This window comes from Canis aureus, chromosome 18, assembly GCF_053574225.1.
Source record: "Canis aureus isolate CA01 chromosome 18, VMU_Caureus_v.1.0, whole genome shotgun sequence".
Classification (NCBI taxonomy): Eukaryota; Metazoa; Chordata; class Mammalia; order Carnivora; family Canidae; genus Canis; species Canis aureus.
The window spans coordinates 32,532,799-32,550,052 of NC_135628.1; the positions used below are offsets into that span (position 1 = coordinate 32,532,799).

The 17,254-nt window shown below is 35.2% G+C and overlaps 1 protein-coding gene across 1 annotated transcript in view; it reads right to left on the reverse strand.

Annotated features, from left to right (window-relative positions):
• Nucleotides 1-2,520: 2,520 nt before the first annotated feature.
• The window catches only part of LOC144288332 (uncharacterized), a 70,372-nt gene continuing 55,638 nt past the window's right edge, over nucleotides 2,521-17,254 (reverse strand). Inside the window, exons 4-7 of the mRNA XM_077855884.1 lie at nucleotides 5,273-5,515; nucleotides 4,772-4,844; nucleotides 4,040-4,172; nucleotides 2,521-2,754 (exon numbers count right to left, since the gene is read on the reverse strand). Of these exons, the coding sequence (XP_077712010.1) occupies nucleotides 5,275-5,515 (241 nt within the window). The 3' untranslated portion in view covers nucleotides 2,521-2,754; nucleotides 4,040-4,172; nucleotides 4,772-4,844; nucleotides 5,273-5,274. The remainder of the gene's footprint in view (nucleotides 2,755-4,039; nucleotides 4,173-4,771; nucleotides 4,845-5,272; nucleotides 5,516-17,254) is intronic.

A 17,254-nucleotide genomic window follows, 5' to 3' on the forward strand; every position in this document is an offset into this window, starting at 1 on the left:
GTTCCTGGTTAAATTATTGTGTAATTAGTATCATTTGCAATGAGCTCTGAGCAACTGAGCCAGCATTCTTAGATCATATAACTTGAGCCATGTCATATAACCTGTGATGATGATCTGTGGGCAAGACCTAGTCAAAACTTGAAGTGGCATCCATTTCAAAAGGAAACACATTTCCTACAGGCTCTTTTTACTTCCTTCATACTTGAGTAGGAGAGTGAATGGAGTTGATGAATCTGGCACAAAGACAAATATTGTCATTTTTGAAGGTAATGGAAGTTCCTTTCTGTTTCACATTTAATACATTATTATACTTGGGGGGAATTGTGAGATTTTTCTGCTTTTCACATTATCTAAAATACATTAAAATTCAAATCATACAGAAATACTTTTGCCCATTTCCAAGGCCATCACAACAACTCACCTATCTTGGGAGCAAGATGAACTATTGCTCCCTTCCTATCAAGCCAAGTATGATTCATGACTCATTCATTAGTTCTTATTGCACTAAAAATCACTCTACATGCTACCCTTTTTCTTTCTTTTGCTTTTATATGGTTTCTAATTAGCTTCATAAATGTACAGAATGTTTTAGATTTCAGCCTTTGAGGGTAATTGTTTTAGATTTTTATAATCTTGCAAAAGCTGCTGGAGAAATAATACACCTTACAAAATGTTAGTGATGATGATAAGAAGAGCACTTAAAATGGTACTGGGTATGAAGTCCATCAGGTTGTGTTTTAATTTTGGCTCTCTCAGAGTTGAGCTACTTAATTTAATATAGATCACTTAATTATTCAGAGACTCAGGTTCTCAGAAATAATAGGAATTGCCTCAGAAGTCTACTGTAAATAATAAGTCTATGCTAAAGTCCTTATCATTCTGTCTGGCTGGGTAGGCAAGAAATGTTTTGTTTTGTTTTTTAAAGATTTATTTATTTTAGAGAAAAAGAGAGGCTGAACATGAGTGGGAGAAGGGGTAGAGGGAACAGGCCAAGCAGATTGCCTGCCGAGCCAGAGCCCGACAGGGGATTCCATCCCATATCCTATGACCCAGGCCCACTGAGATAATGACCTCAACTAAAACCAAGATTTGGACACTTAACTGACTGAGTTACCCAGGCACCCCAGAAATCAATGTTTTTAAATTAATAATACCTAAATTAAGGGTTATTTTAACAGATCAAACAAACAAAACATGTATCGAGGATTGAATTACAGTTGAAGCTAGTGTAAATATAGTGAAGTCTAATTTCAAAATAAGAACAAGTGAGACTGAATTCAAAAGGTTTTATCCCACTTCTTCTGCTAGGTTAATGTTTGCCTTCATAAGTTTTTGTATTACATCGAGGAAATGATCAGATTTTTAAATGGCCTTGACAAGTTGGACAAATACACTGTTGAATAAGCTGAATTTTTCAACAACAAACTTATTTGTAAAGCACATTTACCATAGAGATATCTAAGTAATAATAAGATAAAGAAGGCTAGAGATTACAGTATTCTTTCTGTAAATTAGCAATATATTTATAATGGCTTCAAAATGCCATGGAACTATTGCAGAAAGATATAAAGTATAAAGACAAGTAAAAAGTGAATTTATACTATAAATCACTAATCTGCTCATCATGGTTATGCATCAATTCATTTAATAAACGCTAAGAACCCACAGTGTGTTAGATCCTAAGCTAGGTTCTGTGAATACCAAAACCTAGAAAGTAGTTCCTTGCTCTTCCAGGACTATGATCCAGTGAAAAGCTATTAAAAACATTTATATATATAGAAAATTGTATGAAAGGCAGAGAGAACAACAGAGAGGTCAAGGGACCAGGAAAAGTTTCCCTGTAGTTTGATCAGTAACGAAAGAGCAGGAGTTGGCAATATTTTTGGGTGTGCATGTGTGTATGCACGTGTCTATGCTCGTATTTGTATTTGTGTATGAGGACAGAGAAAGGGAAGGTTGCATGCAGTAAGTAAGCTTAACCTCCGAGACCTGAAAATGAGAGCCGATGTGTGTGGTCTATAGTGAAGAGAATGAGGGCTGGAGAGGAGATCAAGCTAAAAGAGTGGTCTAGAGGCAGATCTTAGACTCTTCTTTTAAGCCTTAAAAAGCATGAAAGATTTTGTTAAGAAGCCACTAAAGTGTTTTAAGCGGAAATGATGTGGTCAGGTGTTGTTGTTGTTAAACTCAGTTTTAATAATTTTACGGTTTATTGAAGTAATACTTAATTTGTGACCACATAAATAATAAATGGAATGCAGCACCAGGAGAAGATAGAGAGTATTGCCAAATTTTTAACAAGTTAAAAATAGTGGGGGTTTTTTTCTGTCTTTTTTTCTGTCTTTTTTTTTTTTTTTTTTTAAGAAAATATGTAATAGGGGATAGTGCTTCTCAAACTATCTGTGGTGGAAGACTAGTTTCTTTTTGTTATCTGCCACAGACTGATAGCTTTATTAAGTGCAATATGGATGAATTATTTAGAAAATAAACTTAAAAAATATACCATGTATGCCTCCACTTTTTATTAGATTCAGTAGCATAATTTTGCATTTCCATAAGTATAATCAGAACAAACATAGGGAAAGAGGAAAAAGTCACTGAGATTGTACACATTGCTCATTGAAAATGTGTGGGTGATTAACATTTTTATACTTACCTAATTGCAGGGCATTAAAAAAAATTGGTCACAAACCACATTTGGAGAGAGTCTTGCATTAGCAATTAGTTTATATACTGATGATATCAAAAATTTGTTCCCTGGAGTTTTTTAAGGGTAAGAAAAATGAAACCAAATTAAGATCAGTGAGAGGCATTTGGTTACCATGTATAGGGAGACATAAAACTTAAACTTGCTTCATTAAAATCAAGGAATATTACAGTAATTTTTCTCTGGTTAAAAAAAAATGGCTTTGGTATCATTTTGCTTGTCACACCACCCTTATAATCCCAAAAGTATCACATTGACCTATTTGTGCAGGTTTTAAGAACCCATGAGTTTGACTTTATTTTCTAGAGCATTATTATAGTGGCCATGTTGAAATTCTAATGTTAGTCTGTTTATAGTTACTTTCTAAGAAACAGCATGGAAAAAAGGGATTGAACTATTCAATTAATACTTGATTTTAATATGTTAGATACTAGAAAGCAGGAGGGAAGTCTACAAATGAGCAGCTACATGGATATATAGATGCTAATGGAAGTTTAGAAATTAACTTGACATTCAGTTATCTATTTAAAACAATATAGACAAAATTCATTAATTTGAAAATTTTCCATTTTTCCTTAAGCATTTATTAACTCATTAATTTAACCCATCTTCACTGAGCGTCTATTATAAGTCTATGACTGTGTTAAGAGCTAGGATTATAGAAAATATGACTCCCTGTGTGAAAATTGCTTATCTAGGGAAAGGTGGGCAAAAACATAAGTAGCCACAATCGATGGTTTAATCATTGGAGTAGTAACCAGAACAGAAGTTTAGTTTTAGGAAAGACTAAAACTCTTCTACATCTTCCAGGAGTGGACAGATATCATTGTGATAAGTCTGAGGCTCTGCAATACAGAATGATCAACACATGTATTTGAGGACTCAGTGCAATTTCCCAAGTTCCATCATTTTCCCTAGCCAGTGTTCTTGATTTTTTTTTTTTCTATCTGACATTATCAAATGGCTCTTCCCAATTTTACTTTATTCCTTTTTTTTCCTATTGGGACTATGTCCTATCATTAGCATCTAACAATAATCAACTGGTTATGATTAACCAGTAACAATTGTAGTAAAATCAATAAATACAAAGTAACTCTTTTATTGTCTATTTTGAGCCAGTCACTTTGCAATTTTTATCTAATCCATTCAACAATTGAGAGAGGTGCCCATCTTACGGATGATGAAATTAAGGTAATTTGCCTAAGATTATTTATTTGTGTGGCAACCTGAGAAATCAAGCCTAGACAATACCACTATAGTGTTTTGCCACATTATTCCATCATTATTTTTCTAGATTTCCTCACTGCTGCCCAAATCCTTTGTTTTGGTACCTACCTGCATTCCAACTCTTCATCTCTGAAGAACAATCTAAATCAGTGACTTTACCAGGTCTTTATTTCTCTGGGTTGTCTGCTTCTCACAAAGAATTGATCTATTTACTTAGCTGATGAGCTAAGCTTCTCTCAATCTGAAAGTGTATTTTTAAATATCATAACCCATCTCAAATCTATTTTTGAAAGAAGTTAAGATCTAAATCTTCAGTATATCGGTTTTATTTAATCATTGAAAGAGCATAATAAATAAAATGGATCTGGTTCTACAGCAAAGTATTAGAGAAAAAGACTAAAAAACTGTTAGTTAAGCCCTATTCTGCTTACTATCATAAATTAGTATGAATACTTGCATTCTCTACCTTGTATTTGGCAAGCTTTGGGCATTTTAAATTAATGAATTTCTCAACCACTTAGAGAGGAGATTTAAAACAAAGTTTACTCTCAAGATGTAACTCGAGACTGAGTTATACCACTGTTTTATTATTCCTAATGGCACTGAGTCAATCCACAGATATTTCATCCTGCAATTTTCTGCTGTTATGAAAATGCATAATGTTAATCATTGTAATACTTTATAATCTGACCATAAACCAATGTTTATAGTCAGTTAATCATTGTATTACTTTGCTTTAGGTAATTTAGTACATTACCATAATGTAGCAATCTACTTAATATAAATTTTAAAGTGAACACAATAAAAGTTGTATAGCATTAATATATTATACATGCTAACCTGAAATTTTAAAATATAGCTGAAGTTTGGACAGAGTTCAGATGTTCTATGACTTTGGTTTCTTCTGCCTTTGCTGGGAAAAGAGGGAAGACTTAATGAAAGGCTGAGAAGTACACTGTTACTCTGCCCCCAGTTATTTATGCATCTGTCACACCTGCTTCAGGTAAGAATATCTTTGGGTATCCACAGACCACCTCTTAGGAATGTACAACTACTCATTTTTGAAAGACTGAACTTTAAGGGCAAAATACCCAAAATTAAAAAAAAAATCAGTAAGTTTGGGAATGGTTGGCAGTAATTTGAACAAAGTGAAATATGCTTCACTTACAACAGACTTTCAGGAGTTTTTTTTTTTTTTTAATGAACGCTTTTAGAATTACCACTAAGATTCCAAGACAATGGAATTGGGTGTTATCTTGGTTTTGAAAACACATGTACTGAGCGGCTGCTAGATGCTAGATTCTAGACACAGTGTTAAGTACTTTCTTTGTGCATCATTACCTTTAGTCCTCATTGTAAACCTGAGGTAGAGATTGCAGCCTTGGGATGGAAAACTTGAAAAGCTGGTAATGCCAAGCTGTGGTGGTAGTTGGGATTTTTAGAAAAGAGCCAAGAACTCTGTACACGGGGGCCTTCCCTCTGTTCTTTCTATGATGATGAAGAATATGGATACTGTGGGCATGTTCATGGCTCCCAGCCACCAAAGTCTCAGCATCAGCATCTGGCATGCCCACACCAATGGGACTAGGTGGTGGATTCAAGAAAGAGATAGAATATTGTTATGAATCTGAAAAGGGCTGAATATACGTAGCTCTGATGTGAACGAAAATCAGTCAATAGTTCCCAGCTATCAGCCTCCATGTTAACAAAACTTTGATCACATTGGCCAAAGAAAATTTTGGTGCATATTAAAATCACCTGGGGAAAAAAAAAATAAAATAAAATCACCTGGGAGTTCCTTTAAGATGGCTACAGTTATGTGGTTACTTGCATTTTAAAAGTATTCGGACTGTCTTCAAATGATGAAGTCCTTAGAGGACTCTTATTCCTGAGGAGACGTTCAGAATTACACTATCTTTATGTGGATTTGTTCTATCATGTGAACTATATTTTAAAAATGTTGACTTAATCTATGTCCTGTACTTGTTTTTCTTCTTTCATCCCTCCCAGTGTGTGGTGAATAATGAAACACATTAATTTGATTAAATGATTGAAACAGTTTTTTGTTTTGTTTTGTTTCAGTGTCTTTTACAAAACAATTTTCTCTGCTGTATGCTTTGGATTTAGAGGAAAATAAATGAAACAGCTAAAACTGCATAAGCAGTGATAAGAGACACAGTGAGAAGGCTAGTTCCTAAAGGTGATACTCACTAGAATCACCAGGTGGTCTTTGAAAACTTTCAAAGGCAAGGCTACACCCCAAACAATTGAATGATAATCGGGTAGGCGAATGGGTAGTCAGTTACAGGTACCGGTACTTTTGCAAGTTTCCCAGAGATTGTAGTATATCAAAAAAGTTAGGGAATCCCTCACCTATTTTATGTTGCATAATGGGCATGAGTTTTCTTTTCTTTTCTTTTCTTTTCTTTTCTTTTCTTTTCTTTTCTTTTCTTTTCTTTTCTTTTCTTTTCTTTTCTTTTCTTTCTTTTCTTTTCTTTTCTTTCTTTCTTTTCTTTTCTTTTTTTCTTTCTTTCCTTTCTTTTCTTTCTTTCTTTCTTCTTTCTTTCTTTCTTTCTTTCTTTCTTTCTTTCTTTCTTTCTCTTTTTTTTTTTTTTTTTAGAGATTTTATTTATTTATTCATGAGAGACACAGAGAGAGAGGCAGAGACACCGAGGGAGAAGCAGGCTCCCTGCAGTGAGCCCGATGTGGGACTGGATCCTGGACCCAGGGGTCACGCCCTGAGCCAAAGGCAGATGCTCAACTGCTGGGCCACCCAGGCGTGCCTGGGCATCACTTTCAAACTTGGCTTTATTCTGTTTGAAGTAAGTCTGCCTCAGATTAAATATTTTCATGCAGTAATTTTGTCTGAACATATACATAACAATGAGTAGAGATTATGTAATGCCCTCTGCATTTCATGAATGAATGTCATGGGGCTAGACTGTGAGGCTGTAAAATTCTTCTCACCGTATTTTAGAAAACAAGACAATGGAGTATTGGGAGAAATATCTTCATTTAAATAAAATTCACAGAAAATAAAGTCACAATAAAATATTTGTGTATTTGCAATAATGACAATACCATTAAATTTCAGCACTGTATTTTCCAACTATTAATTTTGATTGTTAGTGCCTTTATAAGAAGCTTATTATGAATACTCAGAAAAAACAAAATTAGTAAATAAGAAATTAAACCTTTTTTTTCTTGGGCATGTGTTTTCATTGCTTTAATGAAAGTATATGCAGACTTAATACTGACATTTAAAAATGTCTATAACCAAAGCAACACCTGATGTTTACTGACTATCTCTTTTAGGTTCTTTTCTTTTTTTCTTTTTAGGTTCTTTTTAGGTTATTTCCATTCTTGAAACTGACTTTGGTATTCCACTCTCATATTGAAAAGGAAATGGACAGAGAGACCAACTTTCATAACTAATGAAGTGGCAAAACTGGGACATTAAGCTAGAGTGGTCCAACTGGAAAGCATAAGTTTTTTTGTTTATTGGATCTTGTGTTTCTCATTATGAGAATTAAATACATTCTGATTTCATTGAAATTTACACTCTTCTTTCCACTATGTCTGCCACTTAACTGTAGATGATGAAGATAGAGTTCAAAGAATTACTTCCTGGCCTGAACATAGTCAAAATCAGGAGGGGTGTGTGTATATTTTGTTAAGTGTGTAAATTTTGAAACTGGTTTTACACATATAAGGGTGAGATAAAAACAAAAATTACATGCTGGTGGGGATTAAAACTGTTGAGCTTTTGGAAATTGGCTCATTCCGATGTTTGCCGCAACCAGTCTGGTGCTTTGTGTCACACTTCCCTGCCATATGCAGGCACATTGGCTCTTTTCCTAGGGAAATTGTTTATTTTAAAACACACTCACTAGACACTATTGGCTAAACAGTGGTTGTCCCTGTTTTCTGCCATACGGAACCTAATATTTTGTGATTGTAACTCTAATGGCTTCTTGTGTTCAAGTGACAAAAATCCAACTCATACTAGCTCAAGCCAAAACAAACAACAAAACAAAAACAACAGAAACAAAGCTCAACAAACAATGGCCACATATTTATTCAAAGGATTCTAGGGGCAGTTCAACCTCTGGAGGAACTTACGTAAGAATGATGCTCATTTAGGGCGTTTAGGCACAGAGTGGCAGTCTGTATTTTCATTAGGCCTTCTGTTTTATCTTATTTCTTGTATTTCTGTATGTGTTCACCTTGTTCTGTTCTGTTCTTTCAAGTACATAAGAGTGTGTAGGGGAGATGGCAAGGGGCCCAGGGCAGCAGTGCAGTTCATGCTTATATCATCTAAATTTCAGGATCTGATAGGTAGGAATTCTTATGATAATTCCCAGACTAAAGGTAAGAAAAACTGGCAGAAATGTCTCTGCCTGTTCTGGTTTGAGTCCTCTGCTTTCTCCTGAAAGGGTTGCTGTGACCAGGCCCGGATTGCATGCCTAATCCTCAGAGTACGGGGTTTAGCACCATCCCCTTAACTCTAGAGATGGAGTAGGGAGACAATTGAGTCTGAAGGGAAGGGAAAGAGTTTGTTCCAGAAGAGGATGAAGAAAGAGCATGTAATGGGCTAAAGTGATTGGTGACCATCACCCCAACATTCCTTTGAGTTCTTGTGTTAATTGGTTTCCCACATCACTTGGTAATGGACTAGGCTTATAAGGTTGATACCTTACCTATTACCAAAGCTAACTGGGGACACAGTTACATTTTTGAAAACATGGTGAAACTATGAGAAATTAGAGTATCTAGCTGTCATTTTGGTTTTGAATGATAGATAAACGTGTAGAATTCAGATGAAACCAAGGCCATTCATTCTAACAATTTCATTATTTTTCTGGACCTCTTATGCCTCCTTAGTTTCATGGGAGGTTAACAGTACTTGTGAAGTAGAATTTTACATGGATTCAAGGAGACCATTTAAAAAAGCTTTTAGTCAAGAACTTGCCATGTTAGTAAATACTCAGTGTGTGTTAACTAACAGTAAAAACAGTTAACAAATCTACTAAGAACAACAAAAACTCTATAGTTTAATTATGAGGTAGAGATCAGAATGAAATTGTCATGTAATAGTATTTTCACAATAGGCTTCATTTTATAATATATGTATTATATCATATGTATATGTATATGTATAATATGTATATTATATGTATTGTATGTATTTATGTAATATGCACATGTGTATATACATACTACCTTTTAAGGTAAACAGCTTTTTAAAAATTTGTATGAGCCAGGCATGTGGAATTTCAACCACTTCCTTATTAATGTCAGCTTTGTTTCAATGTTTTCCTTATCGCTGGCCAAACCTTGAACCTTTATAATTTTTTTTGACACTTGAATCTTTCCTTTTTAAATTCTATTCCACATCTGTATATCTTCATGGAATCCTAAACCTGGTTTCCAATGCCTCATCTTTATGAGGAATATTCTATAAAAATCACTTTTGATTTAGGAAGTATTAAAACCAACATATTATAAAGCTTTTAACAACATCTTTGTATTTTTCACAGCTCCTTGTGTAATTTTTGTCACTTCTCTGTATATATGTGAAATATATAGAAACAACAGTCTATTTGATATTTATAACAAATAGGTGGCATGTCCAATGAAAACTGAGTATTTGGAAAGTTAGTTTCATATTGAGAATCCATTTAACTAGGCATATGTGGATGGAGAATTAGTATCTTTGTTAGAGTGCTTTACTGGGGAAAAAAAAAAAAGGTACCAAACTTAAAAATAGAACAACACTTTATTTGCAAGACACACAAAATTGTTTTTAAGAAAAATATAATTGTTGACCACCAGATGGCTCTCATATTTTTAAAAATTCAGCAGAGTCGAAACTCTATTCAAAATAAATAGAATTAAAAAGGATTGTTTTTTTAAAAAGTGGCATAGACTTAAACATATGAAAATAATTGAAACCCTATAATATTTGGAGATTTCTCTTTAAAAAAATGTATGAAGTATATATGAATACCATGATACAAGGTACCTTTTGGGTTTTTATTCCAGTCTTTGAAAATACCATGCTGTTGATAAATCAAGGTGGAAGAATAAGTATTAGCAGACAAAAAACTGTCAGAGGATAGAGTGGCTTTCCTATTTTCATATGATGTTTTAAAAAAAACCAAACATCATGTCTCATAACTAATATAAGGACAAATCCAGATGCACTTGGGCTTCTAGGTTTGGATACGGTATGACATATTATTGATTGCACATATTTTTCAATGACATGGCCTCTTTCTGGAAGTATCATTCCACAGGGCTTTTAGCAATCATGTCACATTAGAAATTAAGGTTCTCCATAGAAAGCAAAATAATTTTGACCTGGGTCAACGGTGGAGCTGATTCCTAGCCTGGGATGCTTTCTGCGTCCCAGCTCAACTCTGGACATTGCTGGCGTCACAGCGTTTCGCAGGATGTCTTTTACTAGTCTTAATATGTAAGCTATTGAGATAAAAGACCCTACACTTGTTGCTCCGACCAGTTTTTTAAAGGCTAAGCTGCCTAATTTGCCTTTCATTAAAAGCTCCAGTGCAGTTTTATGATTTGTAGGCACTGAGCCGTTGAGCTATCAGAGCATACGATTCTATTTTGAGCATTTTTTCTGGTCAATAAAAAAGGCATATGCCTCCATGAGTCATCTTCGCCGAGCAAACTCACAAGGAGGAGTTGACCTGCGCTTCCGCCCTGCTACTGGCTTCCCCTACCTTGTCTTGTCAGCACAGAGCTTGCCCCTGTGCCTCCCACCACGGAGGAACCAGAAATGTGGAGACAAGGTCTCCTTAGCCCATATGGTTTTATTTGTGTTCCGCTGGCACAGTTATAGTCATACAGTAACCAACATAAATTTTTAGTTTTATTATCACCTCTAAAAAGAGACAGAAATGTGAAAATTGAAGCCAGAAGGTTTGTATCACAGGATTAATTAGGCAGGGCCAACTGGAGTCTCACTCCTCCTGGCAGCCAGTGCTTCAAGAAGGTGCCTGCCTTCAATTAGGGAGCGCACAAAGCAATTAAAAACCCTGTTTCTTTTTCCTGAGGTGTTACTTGTTACTTGATAAATCTCTTTTTTAAAATTCTCTGGGGATCTGAACTGGCTTGAGGTGCAATCTACTGGGGTAGATATTCATGAAAAATTGATTTAGCTCTAGCCTAAGTGCAATAGGTTTAAAATAAACCTGAAAGGAATGAACAGTGTGTTTCTTGGCTGACATTTTATTGGCCATTTTTTTAATGCACAAAAGACTAGATAATTAAGAATTGAGACATTATGGATCTCCACCAGGAGATATGAATCGAATTGGTCAGCCATCCAAGGCATTTTATCCTAAGTCACGCTACACATTTGATTAACCTTTTTCACAGGGCGATTTGTACAGTTCTATGGACAACACTGTGGTGTGCATAAGTCAGAATTAAGTGCATGCCTCCCAGAACCCACATCCCCTTTCTAATAGAGAATTGGCTCTCTCTGAAATTATATCTTTCTATCTGATTTATGTCCTTGTCCACTGAGATTTGAAACTTAGGTCTGTTGTTCTATTTCTCCAAAAGGGACTTTTGTTGCTTTTCACTGTTTCTGAAAAGTACCTTATTATCCTAATTCTGGAACTATGTAAATATTTGGAAGCGAGCTTTGTGTTCTGTGCAGTTAGTTTTGTGGACTGGGATTTTACCACTACTATGTAAATTACCTAGCTAACCCTTTCCTCTGAAATATAAATAATTTAAAATATGCAATAAGTACTGAGTATAACTGGTACAAAGAATAGTGCTCTATCAAGACATATGGGCTTAAGCTTTATCAGTGATCTCATACTTCCTGTTGAAAAGAGAAGCAAAATATCTTCTAAATCAATAGGCTAAAAACCATCATTGTAAATACAAGAAGGAGACTCTACTTTCACTTGAAAAGCATGTTATGTACAATTTAATGAAACAAAGGCAACAATGGACTCCCATCCATATTTTCTATGGTTTGTGCTTCTGAATTAAAAACATTTACTTAAAGTTAGCTATGATAAAATATTATTTTATCTCATCCCTACTTTTTCTATTATTTCTTCCTCTTAAATTTGAATATAATGTAAAGGTTAGGCATATTATTATAAAATAATTATTTAATGCTGAGATAGTAAAAATATTCTATATGGTGATTATGATCAGCAAAAACTTTGTAACATTTTAGTGAAGATAAATTTTGACGATATGACTCTTGAAATCTAGATTCTAGTCACTAGAAATTCTGATTTTTGAGGTTTTTATTATGGATTATTTAGTACGTGTATCTCCATCCTCACAAAAGCTGATAATTGGTTTTGTTATTGGCCGGGCTTGACCTGATGTGTTGTTCCTCCTTAATGGGTCTAAATGTTTAGAAGAAAATGCCCCAATGACACTAACTTAGAAAAAAAAGATGCCAGAAAATATTTTCTAATATTTTCTATTTCCTTGTATGCTCTCTTCATACAAGTTTCAGCAATATGTACTTAAACAGAAAATCTGTTTTGCCACTGGTCTTAGTAAAAGTAACTACTTTGTCATTTAAGTGAAGCAGTCTGAAGAATACAGTTTGTGACATTGTAATTATTTTGATTTGGACATTGGTGGTGGGTAGGCTTTCAGGAAATCAGCAAATTGTGGGTCTAAGAGCCTTTTATGATCCTGTCTTCTCTTTTGAGCTCTCTGCTATGTTTACTGCTATCCTTGAAGTTCCTCAGTAGGGTAGACTAGATCCCCAGATGGTCCCATGAGTCCTGCCTTCTGGTATTCAAGTCTTATTATACTACCCTGCCCTTGCGTCTGGGTAGGACCTATTGATATAAAGGATGCCACTCCAGTGAGAGATTATGTGACATGACAAAGCTGAAGAGATTTTGCAGGTGCAATTAAGGGTTCTAATCAATTGATTTAAGTTAATCAAAAGGGATAGGATTTTGGGTGGGCTTGAGCTGATCTTTAAAGGAGGGGCTAGAGGTCAGAGAGTTGAAAAACAGCAGCTTCTCTCTCCTACTAGCCCTGAGGAAGTATGCCACTGACAAGGAAGTGAATTATGAAAAAAGTGAATTATGAAAAAACAAAAAATACTTAGGTTTGAAAATAGATCCTGAGCTTCAAATCTGCCCCCAAGTCTGAGTCCACACTTGACTGCAACCTTAGGGGACCCTGAGCAGTAAACCCAGCCAAGCTGTTCCTTGACCCATGGAAATTAGGATATAATAGTTTGTTACATGGCAATGGATAACACACCCAACGCTCTAGTTCATGTTCTAGACCACTTTTTCCCAAAATTTACTCAGTACATGAATGCCAAAGAATATTAATTGGTGTTACAGACTACACTGGTTAACTGAGCAAAAACTCTGAAACCTGCTAGAGACAGGCAACTAGGTTTGTCAAAAGGTTTGCTCTCCTAATATGCAGTATGATTCTCAAAGAAGAATTAACATAAGCAGTATATCCCACATTTCTTAGGAACCAGTTTCTTTTTTCCAGTTGGCAACTTAGAAAGCAGTGTTCAAAGGAATCCCCTTTAAGGAAAGAACTTTTGGGTCAATTCGCCATTTTAGTTTTAAAATCAGGACCCTTCTCTCTCTAAGTTAGGAAACTGCTACTAGATCAAGTAAATTAACTCACATTAACATTTCAGTGGTTGTTAGAACAGTATGTTGAACATTCTGGAGTGTTTTTACTTTAATATAACCTTGAAAATAATAGAGCTTTGACCAAAAGAAATGTATTTCTATTTATGGAGATTTTAGCAAATTCCAAAACAATGACTCCATCTGCAGTGGAGCTGTTACAATTCAAAATTATAAAGATAATGGGCATTTTATAATCTCATTACATTCTTGCTAAAGCCCTATCATTTCCATTCCTAAGGTAGATGTATGCATATGACAAAACAAAGGTCATAGACTGTGTTCCCAAGATTTTCAGCATGCCATTTCCTTTAAACGAAATTGTTGGAAAGTGAAAAATGCTACCAGGGAGGTTTTTCCCTCTCTTCAGTGACAAAGCCATTTTTCAAGTCTCTACCTCTTACCTGATAAAGTTCCCAAAGAGTCAATTTACTTTCTTTACCTCCTTAAATTTGCTTGTTCCCACTGGGCCTCTTGAGATCATTGCCACAGAATCATTGTGAATAATTTCTACAATCTTTTCTCTATTTTAGCTGTCTTTGGATATTAGTATATAGCTTTGAGTGACTGAGAAAATGAATTGAATGTAACTGGGTACCAATTAATAGCATTTCACTGAATTAATTTAAATTGTATCTCTTTTACTTTAATCTCCCTTTTTTCCTGAGAGCTTTCTTTAAGCGACTATTGTAATATTAGACTCATTCATAGAAATCTGGATTCACTTTGGTTTGAAGTACCTTAGTGTCTTATTTGGCATTCCCATGAGAAAAGTAAAAGCTTAGAATATTCTAGAAAGTTTATTGTGAATTCAGAATACTGGAGAGTTTATCCATATTTAGAAGCATTCTTGAACTTCAAATAGACCTAAAAGTCCAAGTTATACAAAGATGCCTGTGCCTTGGACATTCCTTTTGCTTAAAATCTTAATGGCCTGCCCTTGTTTTCATATGTAGCAATGGTAATTCTCTTCATTTCCTGAAAATCATAATGGATTGGAAGATCTTTTTCTTCCTATATGCCTATGGTATGATTTTGTTACAAACTTGGAGGGGACTTCATAAATAAAGGAAAAGAAAGAAATCCAATTTCACGATTCTTACTCAGGGATATCCCAGTCCTGGCACCATTGATGTTTTGAGCCAATATTTTTTTCTTGAAGGGTATTAGAAGGTGTTTATCAACATCCCTGGTCTCTAACCACGAGAGGCATTACAGTTGTGACAAACAAAAAAATGTCTTCAGATGATGTCCAGTGTCCCATGGGAGTCGAAGTCAAAATTGGAGAACCACTAACACTAGATGCCTTTTTTTATTTGGAAGTTGATTGGATTCATTTTAATTTGGGGGTGTTGATTAATATTTTGAAATTTTGTCTCATTGGTGATTTGATGCTCAGCAAGTTGGAAAGCATTTTGATATTGCAACTGTGTTTTTATTTGTTGTGTTTGATCCATGTTACCAATTTGGACACAACACTAAAATCTTTCAGCACTTAGTGAAAAGTGTTCATGTATAGCTATCTGGTACATATTTTTTGATGCACATATTTTAACTTTGAAAGCACTTACAATTATTGTCAAAATATTGAGGATGCTTTAGTGAGTATGGTAATTGGCAGGAGTTGAGCCAACACAAAGGCGCATTTTGGAGACTCATGGAGCTTATGGAAAACTTCCTGATTTGCTGTTAAATTGGGCTAGGAATCAATGAATGGACGTTTGATTGTTTGAATTACGTTGTCCATGTTTCCTTTGTTTACTTTCTTCAGATGCAGTGGGTAGAATTGAGCAGGTATTGTTTATGTATTACCAAAATTCTGCTGTGGTTTGTGCTTGTGTCTCAAGAGATTATCCTGGAAACAAATTATCTTATATGTTCTTGTTAACTAGTCTTTAAATTTAAATCATTTTTTCTTTTAAAGATTTTATCTATTTATTCATGAGAGACAGAGAGAGAGAGAGAGGCAGAGACATAGACAGAGGGAGAAGCAGGCTCCATGCAGGAAGCCCAATGTGGGACTCGATCCCAGAACTCCAGGATCATGCCCCAAGCCAAAGGCAGATGCTCAACCACTGAACCACCCAGGCGTCCCTAAATTTAAATCATTCTTCATGGTTTTCTGAAAATTGAAGGTTTCACATTTTGGAAGAGGAAAAGAGAATAGGATGAAAATCTGACATTTTGCTACTTTCCTATAAGACTAACTTGAAGAAGAAAATGCACCTGGGTGGTACCGTCGGTTAAGCATCTAACTCTTGATTTTGGCTCAGATCATGATCTCAGTGTTGTGAAATAGAACCCTGTGTCAAACTAGGTGATGAGCATGGAGCCCAAGATTCTTTTCTTCTCCCTCTGCCCACCCCCATGCTCCCTGCTTGCATGCACACTCATGTACTCTCTCTCTTAGATGATAAAGACAATAATGACAAAGAAAGGAGGATTAGCAAAGAAAATTCTGGCCAAGGGAAATGAAAATCAGGCAGTAGAACAGAAGAGGGATATAGGGGGAAAAGCATCTGGGCTAGTAGCCTGACTCACCCGAGTTCAAGAATAGTAATTTTTTTCAGACTGCAAGGAATCTCAAGGAGCAGGGGAAGATGAATCTCTTTTTTGTGAGGATTTCTCTAGGAAAACTGCTTTCATCCTGAAGAATGATTTACTGGTCTTTAGTTTAACATATTTTTTCCTTGATCCTCTTGCAGCACTTTCCCCAAGGTGTGCACCTATTATACTTGCATATTTGGATTAAGAGGGTTTCTTGCAAATGGTGTGTTCAGGAAGTTCTAATTACCCTACCTGATGTCAATCCCATCACTAGTAATAAGTCTTCCCTTCCTTGTATAGTCTTTCACTGACTTTTTTTTTCTACTCCCTGATTTTAGCTGAGTGCAACAACTCATTCTATCAGACATGCTCTCATGTCTTTGAAACACCCAGAGAAAGAACCAGGGTACGAGCTATTCTGCTACCAGGAGGCTCTTCTGCATGTATGAAAATTCAGGGGTGAATAGAAGCACACTGAGAAGGGCAACATCTAACTTGACCCACAATCTTACATTCCGATAATCTTCCTCAGAAGTTTGTCTAGCAAAAATTTTGTATATGCTCTTTCACACTAGTAAATTGTTATTTTTCATGCTTCTGAATGTTATTCTAGCAATTTTTCCCTGAATAGGAGTAGTCTACTCAAAATATAATTTTCAGTGTTTACCTTAAAAGGAACCATTTGCCTAAAATTGAAAAAGATAGTCTTTTGAGCTATAAACTCCCAAGTCTCTACTGTAGACTCCAAGACATGCATTTTAACAAGGTCATTTTGATATATTAGTAAATAATTTCCTTTGGATCCATGATTCAGCTAAGTTATTACAAAGTCTGCTTTGTAGCAAATGTTCTCTTGAGGTTATTGTGTGTTTGGACAATGGACATAGATAGTGCCTAAATGGATGTTCTGTGGTTTGAGGATCTCTTCTGGAAAGAGTAAAATATTACTCACTTATATTTTTCTCTTACTTTGACTTTTATATATTTTTTCCTACTCATCATTATTTAAAGGTAATTTAAATCTTTCTAAATTTCTCCCTCTCTCCTACCTCCCTCTGCCTATCTCTCTCTCTCTCTGTGTCTCTCTGTCTCTCTG